This window comes from Telopea speciosissima, chromosome 3 (genome assembly GCF_018873765.1).
Source record: "Telopea speciosissima isolate NSW1024214 ecotype Mountain lineage chromosome 3, Tspe_v1, whole genome shotgun sequence".
NCBI lineage: Eukaryota > Viridiplantae > Streptophyta > Magnoliopsida > Proteales > Proteaceae > Telopea > Telopea speciosissima.
In genome coordinates this window covers 740,931-763,396 of record NC_057918.1, presented here as the reverse complement: position 1 = coordinate 763,396, position 22,466 = coordinate 740,931, and the positions used below count along the sequence as shown (strand labels likewise).

General features: G+C 38.9%; 2 protein-coding genes across 3 annotated transcripts; one reads left to right on the top strand and one right to left on the bottom strand.

Annotated features, from left to right (window-relative positions):
* The first annotated feature begins 3,608 nt into the window (after positions 1 to 3,608).
* LOC122653687 lies at positions 3,609 to 4,662 on the top strand. The gene has a single exon (XM_043847619.1). The coding sequence runs from the start codon at positions 3,643 to 3,645 to the stop codon at positions 4,558 to 4,560; it is 918 nt and encodes a 305-aa protein (XP_043703554.1). The 5' UTR covers positions 3,609 to 3,642; the 3' UTR covers positions 4,561 to 4,662.
* A 4,426-nt stretch (positions 4,663 to 9,088) lies between these two features.
* LOC122653590 (probable protein S-acyltransferase 7) lies at positions 9,089 to 16,886 on the bottom strand. Of its 2 annotated transcripts, XM_043847479.1 has the most exons (6): positions 16,810 to 16,886; positions 16,155 to 16,343; positions 12,325 to 12,507; positions 10,612 to 10,920; positions 9,912 to 10,145; positions 9,089 to 9,828 (listed from the first exon to the last, which is right to left on the bottom strand). In XM_043847479.1, exons 2-6 carry the CDS (start codon positions 16,269 to 16,271, stop codon positions 9,388 to 9,390), a joined length of 1,284 nt encoding a protein of 427 aa, XP_043703414.1. In that variant the 5' UTR covers positions 16,272 to 16,343; positions 16,810 to 16,886; the 3' UTR covers positions 9,089 to 9,387. The 2 variants fall into 2 exon arrangements, with proteins under 2 accessions (XP_043703414.1, XP_043703413.1); XM_043847478.1 differs by lacking the exon at positions 16,810 to 16,886 and having other exon boundaries at positions 16,155 to 16,462.
* Between the last annotated feature and the right edge of the window lie 5,580 nt (positions 16,887 to 22,466).

The following is a 22,466-nucleotide window of genomic DNA, read 5'->3' as shown; positions in this document are numbered from 1 at the left end:
AGCTACCATACCTGTGTTATGGAGGGTAAGGCCGTAAAGGTACCGATTCCATAACCTATAAGAAAATTGGGAGGGTAATGATGAGAGCCCTATTTGGGTATCTCCCTTGTTAACCTGTATTGATAGGTATGGAAAATCTCTATAGTTATGAGAGACACGATGGGTCCATGAGATTAAGCAGCCTACACCCATCTCATTGCTAAAAAATTTCTTTCCAAAATTAACACTAAAAATGGTTAAAGAGGGTTTAATTGCTAAATTTCAATCCAAAATTAACACTATAAAATATAAATGGTTATAGAGAGTTTAAAGTCATCAAATTATAGAGCTGTCATATTTTTTCTGGGGGTAATGCCGTAATGGATTGTAATGATATTTTATTTATTTATTTATGAGTTTATGTGATTTTGAACTCATTTTGATGTGTGAGATGGGTTCTCGGTCTCAGTTGTTATATATCCATTACGTTTATTGATGCATTAATTTTTTTATTTTTTTTTTTTAAATGAAAAGAAATTTATAGTATTAAAATAAAAGATTTGCAAAGTTATGGACATGCCATAGATAATTAAAACATTTGAAGGCTATACTAGTCAAATTGTACGTTTCTTTAGTTCAAAATAAAATTTAATTAAGTTCCAAGAGATGCGAGTTCTAGGAGTACGATGAAATAAGTCAAAAAGCTCTATGCTTGTACAGATGATTTCTTTAATTTTTAGGTTCCATTGTTGTGCAAGTCTCCATCCTTGAACAATCCCAAAAAGCTCTACTTCCTTTGCATCTAATGTAGATAATCTATTTGCACCTGTTAGCACATCCTGGCCAGCGATCAAGATTGAAACAGCCCAACTTGTTATTTTAAGGCCTGGTTCATATGTGCCTGCATAGATTAAATCAGGAAATTGAATATCTAGATTAGCAATCACTGGAGAAATATTTTGAGTGTCTGTGCTAGGTGGTGAGAGTGGGTTAGATGGTAAAACGAGAGGAGGGTGAATATTTATATCTTGAATCCATCTGAAAACCTCACTGGGAACCAACATCGGGTTGGCCTTGGAAGACCCTAAAATAACCTTGTTTCTTACATTCCAAATAAAATAACTAGTGATCATTAAGACAGAGAAAAACTAGATTAAAGATTGTTTATTAAGAACTTGAGAAGAGAATATTGAAACACAGTGATCAGTGAGGGAAGGGCTAGAGAGATGTTCGGTTATTAATCCGATGGGGCCAGATGCCTAGATACGTTTAATCCAATCACATGACAAAAATAGGATTGATTCATCTAGAACCACAGAATACACATGTAGGCTCGACGGACATCCATTTTGAGATAGTCGCTCTGACAGGTAGACATGCATTTAAGACATGCCAAAAGAAAATTTTAAATCTCAGATGAATATTAATTTTTCAAAGAAAGTGCCACCATTTGGAAATCATGGGGCTGGGATGCTTTGGAGTGGCAATCGATCTGACAGCGAGCTTGGTGGAGAACGATCTCTTCTGGGATAGGGAGCATCTCCAATAATCCTTAGACTCAGAGAAGTGTATTTTATGGATGTCATTGATGGTCTAACTAGAAAAACAAGAAGAAAGGGCAGTAAAGTTCCATTTGTAACTTTGAATAAAATCACTAATAGAATTGAAACACAGATTATGACGAGTATAAAGGTGAAGTGTTACCTGTAGAGGATGATATCCATGGATCATGCCAACAAGAAGTAGATTTTCCATTACCCCCTTGTCTAATCACCATTTTTTTCAAATCAAGAAGGATAGCAATAATGTTGTTCCAAGTCCAAGAACCTCTTTTTGAAATGGTTTTAAGGTAAAAAATGGAGGTTCTGTGGAAGTATTTGGTCTTCAAGACTTTGGCCTAAATGGTGGAAGTTTCAGTGATGAGTCTCCAACCAAGTTTTAAGATGAGGGCTTTGTTATGATGAGAGGCATTTCTCAAACCGAATCCCCCATCACAAGTAGGTTGACAAATTTTGTCCCACCCAATAAGATGACATTTCTTCCGTTCACAGGAGCCATTATTCCAAAAGATGAGATAAATAGAATCAAGAGCTTTAAAGATTTTTAAGTGGAATAAAATACAAGACATAAGATATGAAGGTGTAGAGGCTAACACTGATTGAATCAGGATTTTCCTCCGATCAGGGGAAAGAAAAATGGTTTTCCATAAAGATAGTTTAGATTTCACCCTATTAACCAGAAAGCTCAAATCTTTACATTTAGATCTAGAATGACATAGTCTAACTGCCAAATAAAGAGAATCATTTGGCATCTCCCTCATACAAAGGAGGGAGCATAACTGCTTTCTACGAGATTGAGAAACAGATTTACTAAAGAAAACACTTTTTGAGAAGTTAATCTCTTGACCATAAATGTCAGAAAAGAGTTTCAAAATTGATTTTATAGTCAAGAAATCATCTTCATTGGCCCTCTAAAAGATAAATGTATCATCTACAAATAGGAGGTGGGTAAATTTAAGGGCATGTCTTTCAATCTTAATACCTTTAAACATGCCAATATCTCTGTAGGCTCCTAAGATCCTGGAGAGAACCTCCATATCTAGAAGGAAAAAGATAAGAACTAAGGGAACACCCTTATCGAATACCTCTCGAGAGTTTAAGAAAGTCAAAGGGAATGCCCTCAATCTTAAAAGAGAAGAGATGTAATAGATATCAGAGATCCTATCATAGAGATCCAATGTTCATTGAAACCTAAAAAATAAAATAAATTGCAAATAAACTTCTTTATTTATTTTTGGTTGAATTACAAATAAACTTCCATTCAAGTTAGTGATGCACTTTAGGCCCATAATCTATTCAAAATTTCAACCTATTCCTTTCAATGGTGGTGGGGTCGTAGTGACTACAACCCGAGTAGTTAAACAAAAATAATGTTCATCTGTTGAGGCTTTATATGCCTTGATGCATTTACCGGTTAAATAAAGGATTTTTTACCCCCTAAGCCCTAAGAGTGTAAGGCCGTTATCTTGTACTACCCTTCCAACTCTAATCTAAGAGAAAGAGGGAGGAGGAAGAAGTGAATGGTTGAACTTGATTGATGAACAAATGTCGCATAGAAGAAAAACCAAGGACCACTAACTAGATCCAAGAAATTGAGAAGCATCATAGAAAAAAGACCATGTTTTTGAAATGTGAAAAATGAAAAGATCAGGACACTGTTTTGTTAATTCACTAGTTAATATTTAATAGAGATTCTCTCTCTCTCTCTCTCTCTCTCTCTCTCAGAAATTTCCGAAAACACCTTCAGATCTTCAGCCACGGCGGAGCTCAAGTCATCGGGCGAGATGAATTGCAGAAGCTTAGGGTTTGGGCGACGAGGGTGCACGAAACCAGGGTTTTTGATGCTCGAAGGTAAGGTTAATTTAGTATGTTCACTCCATTCCCAAGGGTAGATTTGCCATTAATCAAGGAAGGTGAAGGCGTGAAGCTCTCAATACCTGCCCGGCTTTCGTGTCTTTGTTCTTCAGGTATAGCGCAACTGAGGGAGTTTTGGCTTGTAGCTCTTGCTTATTCGTCGTCGTCTCTATCTCAAAATCTCTGATTAAATATTGGGTGGGAGGGAAGGGGAGGGGAGGGGAGTGAGGAGTTGTAAATTTGGTTGGTGATGGCCGCCCTAATCTCTGACATCTTCTCCTCGTCGGCACTGCTGTCTCTGGGGCTATACCACCTCATCTGCACCACTCGGAACCATCTCAAGTCGCCGAGGGAGTACGTGGCGAGGCTCTACCACCCGTTTCCCCTGTCGGGGTCCTCTTCGTCCTCACGGCTGAAGCACATCCAGCTGTACCTGCTCATTCTGTCTCTGCTGGTGGCCTTGGTCCACCGGCTACTCACTTCCACCGATTCCGACCCTCTCCTCAAGGGTCGCACCCCTGTTTATCGCTTCACTTCCCTCCAGGCCGCTGCCGTGCTCTTCCTCTTCCTGTTTCTCTCGCTTGCCCTCCTCCTCTCCGACGCCACCACCCTCTTCCCTATACCCTCCGACCTCCTTTTCGCCCTTGCGTCCGTCATCTTCTTCCTTCAATTCTCCGTCTCCTCCGCCTCCGCCTCCGTCCAGACTTCGGATCTCCAGGCCAAGTGCGACTCCATCTCCGCTCGCATCTCCGCCGCGTCCGCCCTCCAATGCCTGCTGCTTGCTTGCCAGCCCAGATTGTTCATTGCCGATGTCGGCCTCGGCTCTTCCTTTTGTTTGCAGGGGCTCTGGGTCTTGCAGACTGGCCTCTCCCTCTACGTTGAGGCCTTTATCCCCGAGGGCTGTCATCGGCTGTTGGATGTGGCCAACGGGGTCGAGGGCTCCACCAAGTGCGACTTGGAGGAATCCCGTCTAAGGGCTGTGGCGATTCTCGATCTTGTATTTGTGGTTCATGTCATGTTTGTCGTCGACATTGTCTTGGTCATTTATGCCGTCGTTGTCAAGACTGTTGGTTTGAGGAGATTCGGCTCTTACGAAGCTTTGCCCACGCTGTCCACTGCTGATTCAGATCATGTCCAGATGAAGGCCTTGGCCGGAACACAAGCGTGATCTGTTGCTATTGCTCTTGACTCTTGCTGGTTGGTTTTTTTGCACTTTTTGTTAATCCTTTTTTCTTTTTATGCTTTGTTGTAGTTAACCATTATCCCCCTCTTTTTCTCTCTCTCCCTTCGTCGTCCCCCCCCCCCCCCCACCCCCACTCCTAGGGGCAGGCTTTTTTACACTGTAACTTGAATTTTTTTTCAGAGAATTTAATCTATACAAAAGTGCCTCATTTTTAAAGAGCATTCAATCTATACAAAAGTCCCTCATTTTTTGAGTTGGCAGCTTGCGTTGCTTTGGATCACGGTTGTCTTCTTTCTTTTTCTTTGAAGCAACCCTTTACAGCGTTTATTTTATCTGCTTTATCTCTCTTTGGCTTCTCTGTTATGGTGGAGGACGAGATTGTTAGATAATCTTAGGGATTGCATCTTTATGGGTTAGAGTGCTGAATAATGCTGGCACTTTGCAGAGGAAAAACTTTTCCATCTTTGATTGCAATGTGAAATCTTGTTGACATAAGCGCTCAATTCCAGCATCCAGTTTGCATCATAGGTATACGATTTGGGGTTTCTGTTTGGAGATCTATTTTATTGTCTTCTAACTGAATTTAGTGTGTAGTATATTATATATTGTCATGAATTGAATTACGATAGTGTTCACTGGTTGACAGTATGTGTCTTGTCATGAGTTATTCTAGAGTGGGAAGTTTTGGACAGGATTCTCTTATTTGATATCTTCTAGTAGCATATAATACCATAACAGTCAATGGGGGCGGGGAGAAGAAGTTGTCTTCCTGTAGATGTAGGGATGTAAAAGGATTATCATATGGGAGTTTTGGAGTTTTGTAAGGGCATAGGAGGTGTAGGAATTATATGGAGAAATAAGATGTCTGACTTGTATAACAATCTATCTATGGATTAAGCTTATGGACTGGTGATTCCTGTTGATGCATAGGATGTTAGGGACCTGAGTTGAAAGGAATATGGTGCAACATGATGACTAGCCCAATTTTACATGTGGCCGCATCGTTGTTATCTTACATCCAATGTATTACAGCAGAAGTCTCTCTTTGTCCATATTCTTCGTTGGTTATGACGGAAGAATAACTGCTTCTCCTTCAACAGAGTGGTAAGGGATCAGAAGCAGAATCATCTTATTTGTTGGAAGCCAACAGTGAAATTTTTTACACTTCAGCTAAATCTTGTAAAGAAATCAAACTTTTATTGATGGCCAAGGGTTTACCGATATAGGTACATCCCCTGCATCTGAAGTGTGCAGGTGAGAGAATTCTAAATTTTGACAGAGGGCTTGACACAGACTTGAGGAGGTCAAGTTGTGAGGCAGCCGAAAGAAAATCAGATGTACTGTATTTCTCATTTCATAAAGTTACATAAGCGGGAGATTTTCACTGACAGAGCTTTAGTGGAAGATTGGTTGTGGCATACAGATTTCAAACAGTGTTCATAGAATCTATGCTTGAAGAGGGATTGCAGATGGTTTAGTTGGCATTTCATTTTCTTGTTGAATTTTCCATGAGGGCCACACGTGCATTTGAATATACACAGGACTTAGGCTTGTCTTGTATCAAACAAGAAATTCGTTTTTTTTATGGATGAAAAATATCGTGATTGGATTTCTCATGTTGGAGGGCAGGTTTTGAACTTCAACAGAGATGATCACCTCTGGAGAAGGGGAAGTTCCATACGTCATTTCATCCTTGATAGCTCTTCTTATCTCAAGGTTTTGGATTTTTTGGTTCTGGGGTGATAAGCAAGGTTTGGAAGCTTGTAGCTGCTGTATCTTTCGCTTTTGATGATACTTGTAAATGAGGGATCGAAGTGTTGTTTAATCAATGAAGGTACAGGTGCAATATAAAGTTATTTCAGTATAATTGCAAAGACTGAAAACGAGGTAGTCATATGGGGAAATTTGCTTTGAGGGCTAATGGCCATGAAAAATGAGAAAATAGATTGAGGTTCAATAGCACAAGCAGTGTGATGAACAGAGAAAATGGATCTGGGAAAGAAGTTGAAAACAATGACAAAAACGCAACATGGTTCATTACACAAAAGACAGCAATACTGCAGAGAGCTTTCACCATGGAAGTTTTACAAACTAAAATAACAAGCCAAAGTACTTTTGTGAGTGTGGGGTGGGGGTTGGCAAGAATTAGCAAGATTGATGGCTAATAGACAAGTTCCACTCTGGGACATCAGCAAGCAATGGCCACCCCTCCTGCCTACCCCCTCTGAATGGCAAAAAAGAAAAACCTCAAGCTCAAGAACTGACCTGAGCAAACACCTACTAGCAGGAAAAGGGGTCTCAGGAGTGCAAAGTGATTTTACGAATGAGGACGGAAGAACTTCCACTTCTACATCCACGTACTCCTTGTAGTGTCCCTTGCTAGTTTGTTTAAACTATTATAGTGTTTGAGATTAAATGGCACTGCTATTGCTGTAATAGAGTTATGATTCAGCTCTACCTAATCATCTTCATCCATGAGTTGTCCCAAAGTTTTTTGTGGCCAGCTACTGTTTTGTCGTGCAGAATCAATCTGGGCAGTGTATTTTTTGTTAAAATGTAAATCACGGGCCTCAACACAATCTGTCGATATTTGTACGATAACAGCTATAAGGGATTTGCGAGTCCGTGTTGACATGAACTACATTGATGGATGGCTTTCCATAATCCAAGGGAGGTATTCTTGATATTCCTTGAAACTTGTAAGCATGGTTCATACCAGAGATGGATGGGGGTTTTGGTTATTGTAGAATTCAGCAGTATATCAGCACTGAATGAGCTCAGAAGCCCATGTATTTCTCAAACAGTCGTAAGCGTATGATCAGCCATCTGGAAAGCAGTTCATAGTTAATCAGCTTGTTTCCTTATATTAGAAATATTTGGTGGAGCTTATCTTGTGTATTTATCAAAGAGTAATCAAACCTACTGAACATTAACTCGACTAATTGAGGTGAGCTACAATACAAGAGTACCACATCATGCTGTTTAGAACCACATCAGTTGTTAACTAAAGACCATCCACTCACGTTTCTCCTCCCTGACCAATTCAGCCCAGCTCATCCTCGTTTTGCCTCGTTCAATTTTTTGACGCAATTATTCGTTACCCTCCATTTGTTGGTCTTCCTTGTACTTATCCAACTTGCCCCCTATCTTTTCACCTATTGATAAATTTTTACATTTTCTTGAACATCATCATTTTTCAAATTTCATCCTCATTGTCACCCATCTCAACATTGTCCATTCAGCTACACCGATTTTATTTATAATCCCTTGCTAAATGGTCCTTTTTTTTTTTTTTTTTTTTTTTGTTCTCAAAAAAATGTACATGATTCGATGCTTATTTCTCAGGTTAAACACAGGATTAAATTGGTTATTTATTCTTTTTCCTTCATAATTTGTTCTTTAATGGTTGGTTCCCCCACTGGGGTCTAGATATGAATAGCAAAAGGGCTGGAACTCCCTCAAGTATTCTTCTTAACAATTTCTTTCCCTTCCCCAAGAGTACATGGGATTCTGTGTTGCCTGTATGCGATTTTATCATATACACTATTGTTTGAAAAATACAGAATAAAACGTACACAGGACGTGCACACCAATTAGGATCCTCTGTTGCAGCCTCTTCCCTCTCAACGCCTTTCAAATTCAAGGCTGTGAAAAAGCATTCGTCAGCAATGGGGCCTTTATACGTCTACTAAAAAACGCTGTGAGTCTGTTCCACTTCCACGCTGGAAAGGCAGGAGACGTGAAGATTTGGTCTCTTCTTCATTGGCCGACTCTCCATATCCTCTGCTTTATGAATCCAAGAACCATGTTGACGCCATCTATTTTCAAATTGGGCCACTAGGAATCTGATAATACCTCCTCTAAATTCTTCCGCTCCCATCCCATGTTCTTTGTTATTACAACGTGGGTGAAACAAGTGTCACCTTCAAACAACCCACCCTTTGCCACCACACCACCAAATACATACATGCCTGCATCTGCATCGGCTTTATTAGTTGTTACTAAAGGCTGCAGCAGATATGTAAGTAGATGGGTTTTCATCCCATCCATTGGAAAACATGCTAAAAATCATCTTGTTCTGTGATTTGAACTGAAGCCACTGATACAAAAATCACTGCAGTGACACAGTATTGCAAGTGACATTCTTTCGTCAAATAGCACTGATCATGTATTTTGGTGCAATTTTGGGCTACAACTAATCTGGGTATGCCATGAAGTCCTTAAAACATATATCCCATTGACCATGGGCCAGTTTTGGGCGTTATGAACCATGTGATGCTCACCTCTGAAAGTATAAGCAAGACCAGGCGTTTCCTCGGATAATCAGTTCGAGTCCACATACCACAGAGACCAACCGTACCCTGCCCTTCTTAAGTGGGTGATGAATCTTCCTTTTGCTTCAGGCCGGGAAATGTTCCACTTTAGTACAACTCAAAAAATTAAGAGGAAACTGGGGCCCTGGCTTTAGAAGAAACAATAAAACACCCAAATTGCATGAAAGACACACCATGTAAACCATCAACTACCCTCGCAAACTACAGTAACAGTTCCAATGTACAAAATACTTTGAACCATCGACCTCTCTCTCCACCAGAAAAAAAAAAAACAAAGGAAAAAACAAAAGAAACAAAACCTACAGGCCCATCTTCTCAATCAAAACAACACCTCTATACGATGCAATTAGTAGCAGAAATCTCCCCACTACTCTTGGTCCAGCTAGTTCCAGTAATATGAATAGATTTCCTGTGCTCGACTCCCAGAACAATAAGACAACCTCCATTTGATCATGTTTGCTCTTTCTGTACTATCACCTCAATGGCCTCCGATCTTTACTCTATCTGTTAAGCCATGTTCAATTCCAAACTCAGCAGCCAATGCATGTAAATCAGGTGTGATCTCCCAGTTGCCTTTCTGAACCCAGTTGGTATGTCTTGGTTGAGTCCCACACCTCTCCAAAGCGGCTACACTCTCAATTTGATTCTGTATATCTTCAAACTCCTCTGCAGCAACAGCCTGCCGCTTCCCACCCATCTCTATGTCAAAGCTTCTTTTAGGCATCTCTGGGCTCATAACACGGCCCATTGAGAGCGAGGTGTTGAAGGCAGAAGATGAATCCTCTTGCACCTTGGCCCTGAAGTTGTTTCTAGAAATGGGGATCTTGGAGAAGAAGATCTCCCTGACATTGCGAACCCATCCAAGGTTATATGGATTCCTCTTTCCATCATACCGATATCTAAAATTTTCGTAAGTTGTCTGTGTAAGCAATAGATTTGTGTTAAAATTAAGGAAACTAGAATGATGGATGCTTGTGAAGGATGATGAGAGTTGAAGGAAACCTGGTTCGTGCAAATTAAGTAGAGATGAAATGTTGTCAACCCTCCAACAAACCAAACAGCTATGAATGTGTATAATATGAGGATGCCTGAAACAGGGGATTTCAGAAGAGCTTTCCAAAGATTACAATGATGGATTTCCATTATTTTTCTGATGTTTACCCAGCAAAATGCAAAAACATATAGGCACAGCATGGTCGTGGAAGACACGAACATGAAAAAGAATCGGTAATTCCTCTGCATCAAAGACAATTTAATCATCGGTTAGTTTGATGAGAGGACAAAAGCATCTGGAAAAAGAGCTGTTAACCAGGACCGATCAAATATGATTTCAAACAATGAGATCTCTTCACTCAATAGAAAAAGGTGAAAAGTCTGAATAGACCAGTGTAATGATTCAATATAAAATAGTTATTTGTTTCTTTAACTGTATGATCATATCTATTGAAAAGAATGCTGCAACAGCATTAGAATCTACGTTGCACAAATGTGCATAATATGCGACGCTACTACTTTGCCAGGTATCTAATATATTTTAAGTGTCCATGTAAAAGGAGACTACTATGGTTTGATAAGAATGGTGAACTCAAGGTTCTACACCACTCATTATGACATCCCAAGCCAACTTTCACAAGCACTAAGAGGGCAAAATTCAAATATCAAAGTAAATGCAATGAACAAGATTTTAAGAATTAGAGCATACCTTCCCAATACATTGCCCAACCCAAGGGCAATGGTGATCGAACCGCTCAACACAGTTATTGCAAATAGAGCAATGGGAGCATCGTGGTGGTCGATATAACATGCATGTGTGACAGTACTTGACCTTGACTACCGTCCCATTGACAAGGACATCTTTTGTGGGTGGTAAGCTTGGAGCACCACTCTGATTTCCTGCCCAGTCTGTGGATAAGCTAGAGGCATCACCGTCATCTTCCAACTCAGGAGGGTGAAGATTCCGAGGAATAATTCCTGGATCTCTTCCAGATGTAAGGAAGAGAAGCATGATTATCTGCATGAGTCAGCAAGCCAGCACTATCAATCAGCCATTTTAAGCAAAGAATCTGCCAAGAAAAGTAACCAAATATACATCCAAAGATCCTAACAGTTTTCTCAAAATTCTAACATCCACAAAACTACAGTTATTGTCTTTCATCTGCCTTTCTTCTCCCACTCCCTCCGCAGGTGGCTGGTAAAGAGGTTCATGCATTTTGGGGTAACGCATAATGGAGAAGGTTCAGAAACACACAAAACTTCCAAGAAAAGGAATGCTAACTGGTCGCAGGGCGCAGTATATACCTGCGTCCAGACACAGTCGCGCACGAAATGACCGGCACACCCTAAAAGGCAGAAAGCACCAGGGTACGCTGGTCATTTCGTGCACGGCTGCGTCTGGGCGCAGGTACATGATGCAGCCCAATTAACCTTCTTTATCCCATGAAATTAATTGGAACTTGCAAATCCAATAACATGTTGAAATAGAACAGTCCAACTGTTAGAGCACTCGTTGGACAGTGAAAAGTCAAGCCAAACTAATGTCTCTCTGACAAGCAGTCATCATTTCAGTAATGGAGACAAGAAAATTTCCAAATTCAATTAGCCCATCATCTAGTTAGAGTCACTCAAATGGCATAGTTCAGGTTAAGTATAATGGATGACCTCCTGTGGGGTGGTTTTCCCCCATGGGTTTAGATAATAAAGCTTGTTATAAAAAAAAAAAAAAACAAAAAAAGATGACCTCAGATTTGGAAGATTCAAAGTGAAACGTAAGTTCTCTTTTGGATATTAGGCCAACATAAAGATGGGATTCCGATACTAGAACCTGGGCTAGAATCAAAATAAGGAGGGTCAGCATTTCATTTGGGTGGATCCTACCATTGAATTAACATGAGAATCACCCTGATTCTGAAATCAGAAAAAGGTGATTCTCAGATTTAGGAATCGGTATTGGTATCGGCTGATCTGTGGCCGATATCGGATTAATTTACAAAAAAAATTGAGGCCAAGATAGAAAAAAAAAAGGGTTGGAATATTCCGCCGGGGGGGGGGGGTGGAATCGTCGGATCTGGCCTGATATGGCCAATCCATATCGGTATCTGTATCAGTATCAGTGGAGACTGGTACCATCACTGGTACTGTGAACTAAATCCCTGTAGTAAATCCACCGAATTTGGTCTTCACTCTTCTGCGCATGGATTCTTAGAGAAAAGCAAAACCCTAGAATCCCTTCAAATCCCATTGAACCGTAGTGTGGTATAAATGTATAATATGTCCAATATCATTATAGTAGCTTCAGATAGAGTAAGCAATCATCTATCTGGGGAAAAACAAAGTAAATTTCCAGAGATGTGACAAGAACAAAGCTTTTAGCTACTTTTCTTTAGTAGAAATATACATAAGAAAAGGGAAAACTCACATATATTGTGAAGATAGCAGAAATCGCCACTATAAGATTGCCGAGATGGTATGGAAACTCAGTAACCAGCTTTTGAGAAACAAAAGCACCAAACAATATTACTGGAGTAACAATTAGAAATACTGTAAATAATAGTGACCTAACATCTGGACCAAATATAAGTCTGCCTCCAAGAAAGAACCTCTGCAAGACGTGTTAAAGAAAGTGGGGATCAGTTCCTTTTGAGCTATACCGGAGAGGAAAAGGCTAATAAAAATTGTGAATCTCTTTCCATAACTAGGAAGATTTTATAATGCATGCAAGATCTTCACATCAGAACTTTGAGAATATACAAAACAAGAGTCACTTCCAATTGAACTATCAAATGTTATTTTTGACCAGAAATAATCTTATATTATTAGAGAAAATAATTAATTATTCTTCACCAAATTACAAATCAAGAATAGAAATTTAGAATTGATGACTAAAAAATGTAACTCACTGAGTAAAGAAACCAGGTGTTCAAAAAAAAAAACAGGAAAGGGGGAAATTCATCGGGGAAAGTAGTGAAAGATGTTTAATCATGATCTCTCACCCTTCCACCCACACCCACCCAACCCCCCCCCCCCCCCAAAAAAAAAAAAAGAGTAGAGGAGATAGTATGGTGGAGGACCGGTTAAGAGAAGGCAAGATTTCTTAGAAGAAACTTTGCAGGAGAAGAGGAAACATACAACCACACACTCACATAGGCAAACCAATATTATTCTATTCAATTCATTTTGTCCATTGTTGGGTACATGAAAGTATTTAAAGAGAACCAAAAACTCCTAGTTAGACTCTAAAACTGAAATAACTTGCAACTTGCAATTCAAACTCTATCTATCTAATTCTTACGTATGCAACTCAACAAATAAAAGACTTAAAAATATATAAACTACTAAATAACTACTTCCAACTCCTAGTGGACCAAAAACCTAGGTTGGACCGGTTTCGTCTGGGTTTAGCTTTCCAAACTCGGTCATGTTGATCCAACCAATCAAGTGCTACTGCATCAATTCTCCTCCTCTGAAAAGAACTCGACTCCATCGAGTTTGGAAAAGGACCAAGGAGGTTGTCTGAATCAACATGTTGGAGGAGGAACGATCCCATTACTTTCTTGAGTTTAATGTCGGGGAGATCTTTAGCAAGAAGAAATTTCATGGTTTTGTTTCCGTGCTTGGAAGAGTAGTTATTCGCATACCCACAATGTTGTGCCTTCTTATCAAATAGCCACAGTCAACCAAGAAGAATATGACACACTTTCAGAGTGAAGACATCGCATTGTATTGTATCCACAAATCTACCAATAGAGTAGGTGAGCAAACACCGATCAGTAACCTTGAGATTAGTGTTGTTCACCCAAGCAACTTTTTTATGGAGTTGGATGTGACTCAACAATCCCAACTTACGAATGTCTTCAGAGACGACAATAGTTCAACGACCTCCATCGACCATGCTACATAAGTGATCATTGCACTTCACACAGGAAGACAATACTGCTGTGACGCCAATCTTTTCTTGAATTTGTGAGTGATCAAAACAGAATGAAGAATATAACAAGGGTGTCGCTCCACATCACCATCATTGTCGTTCACTTCACTTGGTTCACGCTCTGCCTCTAAATTAATTGTCTCAAAATTGAGGTGCTCTTTTGGAACATAAGGTATAAAGAATCATTATCAATATAAGCCACCAAACAGTTAGTAGCACGTAAAATGCTTAATGAAAGTTTTTGGCATCACAGGATGTTTGTTGGAACCACGTCGAGGCGGAGAATATGGTTGGCTAGGTTGTGAAGATGCCATGTTGGAATCACGCCAAGGTGGAGAATATGGTCGGTCAGACCATGAAAATGCCATAGATGAACCAATATTCAGTGGTTTGCAAGGGAAGAGGAAACACACAACCACACAACCTATTCCAACTAAATAATACAACTCAACACAGCCTTATCCCAACTAAATGGGGCCGGCCATATGGATCCTTTTCTCCAATCAGCTCGATTCAAGTTACTAGTCCTAAGCTATGCATAGCTTTCCTCACCACTTCTCCTAGAGTCATTTTATGTCTACCCCAGGCTCCTATAGCTGCTTCAATCTGAATCAAATTAACCCTCTCTACTAGAGCATTTAAGGGCCTTCGTTGCATGCCCATGCCACCTCAAACAAATTTCTCGCAACTTATTTTGTATTGGAGCTTCACCTAAATTAGCTCTAATTTGTTCATTCCTGTTTTTATCTTTTCTAATTTTACCACTCATCCATCTCAACATCTTCATTTCAGATAAAAATCCTCTGCAGTGCACTACGGTGCAGCCTTGTGAGCTTGACACGTGCATGCAGTGACATCCAACGGTGAGCTCGATTGCACTTCTTCTTTTTTTTTTCCCCCTTCTCGAGCTTGGCACTGTTGGATGTCGCCGCGTCCACATGTAGAGCTCGCAAGGCCACACCGCAGTTTGTTTACATGTTGTTTCTTCACTGTCCAACGTTCAACAATCCTATGATTTTCAAATATCATAATCCTATGCATACGTTCTTTTCTTCTTCTCTTTTTATTTTTTTTTTTTTTTTTGGGGGGGGGGGGGGAGAGGGGTTGAATATATAGGTAGATCAGTTAGTGTTACAGCCTTAGTTGCATGATACAGCTCATAGTAGAAGTCTACAATGATGTTTGAACAACTAGAGATGAAAAACAGATTGCCTTAACTTTCCCAACAGAAGAAGATTAAGGGATGGGGAAAAATAAATAAATTGCTACAAATTCTTGTAGAATTATGTTAAAAAGTTGATACATTATGAAAAACTGGAATATCCATCTAATTTTGGAGGAAGAATGATTAATTTCAATTAATGGGAAGAATTAACAATTTATAGTGTAAGAGAATAAATAGAAAAGTCAACCTTTGAGGAATCCACATCCTACATAATTGGACAAATCCTGATCTAAGAGAAGAAGCATGATTCAAGTCAATTGCAGAGGATAACCCTGTTAAAGAAACAGAAAAGCAATCATGGGAGAAGCAGTGCCTGATGGCACCATATAAAAGGGAGAAAGACTAATTTGCATTTATTTGGCATTTTACTTTCAGTCCGCATTTCTCTGGAAACCACAGTCTTCATTACCGAAATACCATACCTAACCAGCACATGCAAGCCCCAATGGAGAATACATTTGAGTCACTTGCCCAAGACAATGTTGTAGAAAATAGAAGATCATGGCAGAACATACAAAGGATATTTTGCATTTGGCGAGACTCAGTTAAGTCCTCTTCACATTTTTGTATTATTGTTCCCTCCAGAAGAAGAATCTGAGTCTTATCCAGAGTGTGTGTTAATTCCATTTGTATCATTGCTTGCAAAAGGTTTTCATATTCTTTGATTTGAAAAGGAAAGCAATTTTGATCCCTTTATATATCACAGAGTAGGTTTCAATTGAACAAACTTTCTCCAACATTACATTTAGCACTGGTATCATGGGAGTTTTCAGTGAATAAACTCCCTATTGCATTCAAAGTAAGAGGCACTTGCTGATGATATAATAAAAAAAAACCCTACTGGGAAGGCTGTGAGACAATGGTTCACAAAATTGTATCCAAACTGGGGAAAACAACCAGCAGATAGCACTAACAGGATGTCATGTACGGTAATAACAAGATGGGAAGGATCAGAATAATTTCCACAACAACCCCCCCCCCCCCACAAAAAAAAAAATACAGGAAAAAGAAAAATAACAGAAGAAAGAAAGCAAAAACGGCCATAGAAAGAGATTGCATCACCAGTGTAATAAATAGAGGGTTCAAGGAAGCTTACGTTACTGCCTTTCCAGACTTGATAGACTCGCTTTGATGAACTGTTGGAGTCAATGATCCGCCGATTGGAATCGGAGAGTTGCGGCGGTGGAGTAGGCTTGTATAGCTTCCCCTGCATCCTGAACAGATCTTGGCACAGGAGATGCCAAATATCAGCGTTAGCAACGCATTAAATCTCCAACTTCGCGATCTGCAAGGAAATGAAGAGTAAAACCATCAAGTAGAAAAAGATTTGATCAAAATAGATGGAAAGAAGAGTTTCCCAAGATTCCTTCACAGTGGGGTGAGAAATACCCCGGTAAATTTAAGGCCTTCTCCTTCTTCTTCTACTTCTTCTTCTTTGATTTGAAAAGGGGGTGGCGGGGGGATGTTAGGGACTAGGGAGCAGGAAAAGGAAACTACAAATTATTAACAAGAAATGTTGGAAGAAATCCCAGTGAACTCCGAAGAGAAGAATAGAAATGTAACAAAATGAACGAAAGTCAAGAAGGAACACACCACGTAAATGGGGTAAAACAGAAATGTTTCAAAAAGATTCCGTTATGGAAGAATGACTGTTAGGCGATAATGAAGGGAGAAATGAAAAGGAATGCAGAGAAAGAGATGGAGAGAAGAAGATAGAAGCTGCCTTGGGGTGTTTAATTATTCTTCCTTACCTGGAAAGTTCAAGAAAACCGAAGCCCAGTTTTCGACTTTTGAGGAGGAGGCGCGGCAGGGAAATGTCTTTCATAAAAAGCCAGAAAGAGGTCGATAGTGTACGGATCAAGTTGGTTTGGGTTTCTGTTTGGGCAAGCTCTATCAGTCTACCACTGAAAAGTAAAGTGACGGCGGCGGTGGTGATGGACAGCAGAGGCGACCGGAGGAAGAGCGGCGGAATACGGTGGCGAGATTTCAGGGACAGAGACGGATCGGATCGCCAGCCCCTCACGCAAATGTCGGAGAGGGAAACATTTTGACTTAGTCTATTTATGATTTTATCATATGGGAAAATCTGCCTTGTGTGTACTGTGTACTCGACAACGACCAGAGACTGGGACGACGGACATGACATGATAAAAATAAGAAAGAGGGCCTACTTCTTTATCTAATTATATTAATAAACGAGTTAATTACCATAAATATATACATAAAAAAAAAAAAGAAAAGATAATGAATCTAATTGACCATTTTAACCACGATAAGCATCTCTCATTTGGAAAAGGAAAATGGGACTTATCTTCTTCAATTTCCTATAAGCAAGGTAGTGCGTGCAGCAGTATTACTGAGGATGTTCAATACGTGACAACTTGGACATCCAATGGTTTGAATTCAACATGATCAATAATGCGAGCTATAGAGAATTGGAGAAGAAAAAGGGATATATAAGATAAAATAAAATAAAATAAAAAGAAAAGGAGAACGAGGAGGGAATAAAAGTAAGGGATTTTTCACTTTTTCTCTCTCTTTTTTTTTTTTTTATAAAAAATTTTTGATTTTGAATGCCTGTGACGAGTGACGACCGGTCATCTGACTCTTTACCTTTAAAAAAAAAAACAAAGCAGAAAGGAGCAAGAGGAATATTATAAGAGTATGAATCGAGCTGCCCTAGAAAAAAGAAAAGGAGAAAGAAAGCGGATAAGAAAAAGAAAAAGAGAAACTGCTGCTACACCGGAACGAGTAATATTCCCTTCAAAGTTCAGACTTGCATACAAAGATTATAAGGAATTCCGGTGGGGGATTTAATTGATTCCATTTGTTGATAGTATGTATCACTATTGGATCCACCGACGCAAGTGGCAAAGGTCACAACGAAAATGCTTGCAGGCTAGCCTTAGCACCAGCAGAGTAGAAGTACCCGCCTGCTGAGCCCTAACTACTAATTACAGTTAAAAATAAGGACGAGGGGCAATTACTTTAACTCCCTTGTATTCACTCTATATTTACTTTTCTGATTTATCTAGAAAAGTAAGGTTTCACCTCTTCTTCTCCCTTGATATGTTTAAATTGCTATAAATAATTGTCCACGTAAACCTTTACGGATCGACTACCCTATCACCCCTCATCCCGTCCTCGTCCTCTCTTCCCCACTCCACTCTCTCTGCAACGAACTTTAGATGTAAGGTGTTTTGTTCTGAATTCTGTTTGCATCTCGATCGGTTGCTCCATCGAAAGGTTCATCTTCAAGTGATGAAGGAGTCCAAGAAGGTTGTGATGAAATAGAAATAGGTAGTACTCCTCCAAGCATCAAGTACATTAATGTTCGTGAAGAACATAAATCAGGTAGAAGGCCTGCAACTGAAGAATAGAAGAAAAAAGTTGGGCAGTTGGCCGGCCGACACAGCCTTTGCTGCTAGCTTCTTCTGATAATTAAAAAAAAATCTTCTTGGTCGTCATGCGAAAGCTCCATAATGTCATGTTATAGGGGATTTCCAAGTCTTCCCAATAGGACCTTTCAAACTAGCTCCTTCACATTTTGAGCGTGCTAACTTACTGAGTTCACTGGCGTGGACAGAGGGTTGCAGAGAGAGACAGAGAGAGTGGGGTGAGGAAGGGAGGATGAGGACGAGATGAGAGCTCCTTCATTGTTGGTCCACTCCACTGTGTATGATTTTCTTTTGACTAGCTAATTCTCTTCCAGTTGTTATGATTGGTGATTTTAATGACATTTTTGTCTTTGATGATAAGTTTAATGGGAAACCCCTTCTTTGAACTCCCTAGCAGCCCACGCCCAAATATTTTGATAAATTTTCTCAAAAACTCTTACAGGTTGGTTTAGTGTGATCTTCATATGTTTACAGTTATTAAGGAGGCTAGAAGGGCTCCTGAATTCTCATATCTTTTATTTGTTAATGATTTTTTTTTTTTTTTCCTTATTTTTTTGTGTAGAGTTACGGTTAATGATGTCTTGACCATTAGATCAATTCTTGATATGTTCTCTAATTTATCAGCGCAAGAAAAAAAAAATTTGATAACTGTGGTGTGTATTTTAGTAGAAATGTTTCGTTAGAAGATAAGAGGCAGTAAACTACTCTTTTGGGTATTAAAGAAATGGGTCATGATTCAATTTACTTGAATACTAATTTGTTTCATTCACGATCTAAGGTTGCAAGATTGAGTTCTTGTTGGAAATATAATATTCAAATCAGACATGAAAATTCATGCAACAAGGGGTTTAGAGTACTTATCTATTTTGTAGGGTCGATGTCAACAACTCATGCACCAAATTTATGTCATGAACTTTAAATTACATTGAGAAACTTAGGGGGTTTAGTCGTGGCATTTGATACTTTCCTTAAAACTGTACTATAATGCAAGCCAGGTTCTTGCGAATCAGCCTCCAAGATAAAACAATTCTTGGCCCTTCTAGTAGTCGTTGCATTCGCTTATTGGTCCCGTCGAGACACGTTCGGGTCATGCTCAGTCAACAAAGAAAATGGAATAACAGGACCTCTCAAAACAATAAAATTCTAGAAAGAAAACTAGAGATAAATTGAGAATGAGAGAGACTGTAGAGAAGAAGGATCCATTAGAAATACCCTTCCCAACGGATATGTCCCTTCAAGAGATGGGTCAAAATCGATCATTGTCAAACATAATCAGAAACACACACAGGTATTTCGGAAATTCATTTTATAAAACACAACAATTCTGTTGTTGGTCAAGTTGAGAAAAAGGTTATCTTTGTGGAAAGCTAATCTACTTACTCATGCAGGCTTCGATCGGTTTTGTCTTCTATATCCTCTTATTTATTGTTTTATTTTAATTTGTACTGAGCTTGATTCTATAAATTAATTTCTATCTGGATGCTGCTAAGAAAGACTAGTCTTATTTGTTGGAAAAAGATTTGTACACCTAAATCTATTGGGGGTTTGGGTTTGAGATATGCTTATGCTCAAATACAACTCAACTAATTAAATTGCGTTGCAGATTATTACTTAACCCTACTAGTTTATGGGGGTCTATTTTAAAAGCTGAATATTTTCCTACAAGCTCCTTGCTTCATGACTCGATGGATCATAGAAGAGGGTAATGGACATGGAATAGTATAGTTAGTATCTTGATTTTTTTTTTGCAAAGTTTAGTTTATAAGTGTATTGTAGATGGTTGTTCTACAAGTATTTGGTATGAACTATGGATTCCAAGTATACATGGTTTTCTCATCCCATCTACAGTGCACAGGCATCCCCAGTAGTGACCTTATTAGTTAGGGTAGTTGGGACATTCATCTTGTTCATAGTATTTTTCCTAGTAATATGGCTTTATTTATTGTGAAAATACCTCTTTCTCCGAATTATACCTTGGGTCACTAGGTTTGTCCTTTGTTCAAATCGGGTATATAACCACCTTAGTTAGTAAATATGCGTATTATATGCGTACCTGAATTTTTAAATGTATAATACTCCTGTCCCTGTATTTTTCCGTATTTTTTATAAAAAAACGTGTTTTTTAATCGATTGAGTATTATACTCGTATAATACATATATTATACGTTTTTTTTTTTTTAAAAAAAATACCCAAAAGATAAGAATTTAGGGAAACGATTTCACTTTCCCTTTCGTCCCTTTCGATTTGCGTTGAACATCCAACCGTAGTAGGCAACAGTAGCCACCCTCCATCTCCGTTCAACAAAGCGGCACTTAAGTCTTGTACTCTCCTCTTGTTTCTCTGGTCTTTGAACTTTGATGGTGATAGTGAAGCAAATGAATCTGGTGTGATATTGGCGAGAACGGCTCAATCTCTATTCTATTTTATTCTTGTTTTTCTGTCTCTTGTAGCTAATGTGTACAATGGAGATCCATATCTGGAACTCTCCCTCTTGTCTTGTGTTGGTTAATTAGTGGGAACTCATCCCCCTTCACAATAACACATCTGGTTAAAAATATATGATTATCTCAATGTAGATAGAAAGAAATGTAATGTTGGAAGAATGATTTAATGATAAGGTAATCAACTTGCTCATCTCATTTTCAGACAATCTACATTCATTTCTTGTAGATTATTGATATTTTGGTATGTTAAATGATAATCTTAGAGATGTTATAGAGCATGTTATATTATTGTGTTTATTTTAGTTCATAAAATCATGATATTATTTTGTTTATTAGGTGGTGAATGCATGTTATATACTGAATATATGTCCGTTTTTTTTAAAGTATTATTTTCGTCTATGCCGTATTATATCCATATTAAACACGTACCGTATTATTATCGTATGCATTTTATGAAATCGAATTTTTTAAAAGTATTATTACTGTCTAATCCATGTAATTGCCGTACGTATTCATTTCCGTTCAATTGTTGTTCCCGAACTTACTAACTAAGATAACCACTATGTGTGCAACTTCTTTTTTTATTACAATGAATCATGGAATCATAGTTTGGCAGGAAGCAGGGTAGAAGCCAAAGTTAAGGGACTGTTCCAAAGGATCCAAGAACAATAACAATGGGCAATGAACCCCGATGAACAATTTTAAGTTGAATGATGTGAATGTATAATCTAATGTATTTATAAGTTGGGGATGTAGTCTAGTTTGGAAGGCTAGATTAGAGCACGTTAATCCTAGGACGTATGATAGGGATATTATACGTACTCATGTAAGAACTGTCATCTAGTTTTAATTATTTTTTCATTATAAAAAAAAGAGTACGACAAACACCACCATCATTGGGTGTTGCATGGGGCTAGGGTGGAGAGTTGTAGGGGTGGGTGCATTGAGAGGGGTTGCAGACGAGGAGAGAATACAGAGGGGGACGAGGTGAGGGTGTGGCGAGGGTTGAGAGTCGGGAAGAGGGGAGACATTTTGATAGACTTCGTGGATTTAGAGAGGTAATGCTACGTTTGGAAGCCAAGAAAATATAATAGGACAAAATTCACGATGACACCAGTGATGAGCTATTGTGCCTATCTTTCTTCTTTTGTTTTTTATTTTTTTTAAAAATTTCAAATTTCTTTTTTTTTTTACCTTAGCTTTCAAACATATCTATAAATTGAAAAATGGGAGGAGAATCGTTGCTAGGCTGCGTGGTCCTTGGACTAGTGCAGGGAACAATGAAAGCGCACGAGAAGGCATTCCATAGGGTGGGATCCTTTCATTTCACGAGAGTGGGGTGATCATTTCACCCCTTTTGTGTTTGGTACTGGTGTCACAAAACCTGGTGACTTTCTTTTTCCCTTTTAAAATATAAGGGGGTGTTTTTTATTTTTCTTATGTTATGCTATGTTTGGAAGGAAAAAAAAAGAAGACAACACACATGATGACACAAAGATTGATCTATGAGTCTATCTCTCTCCTCAATTTCAAAATTCTCAAGAAATAGATAGAAAAGAAAAGAA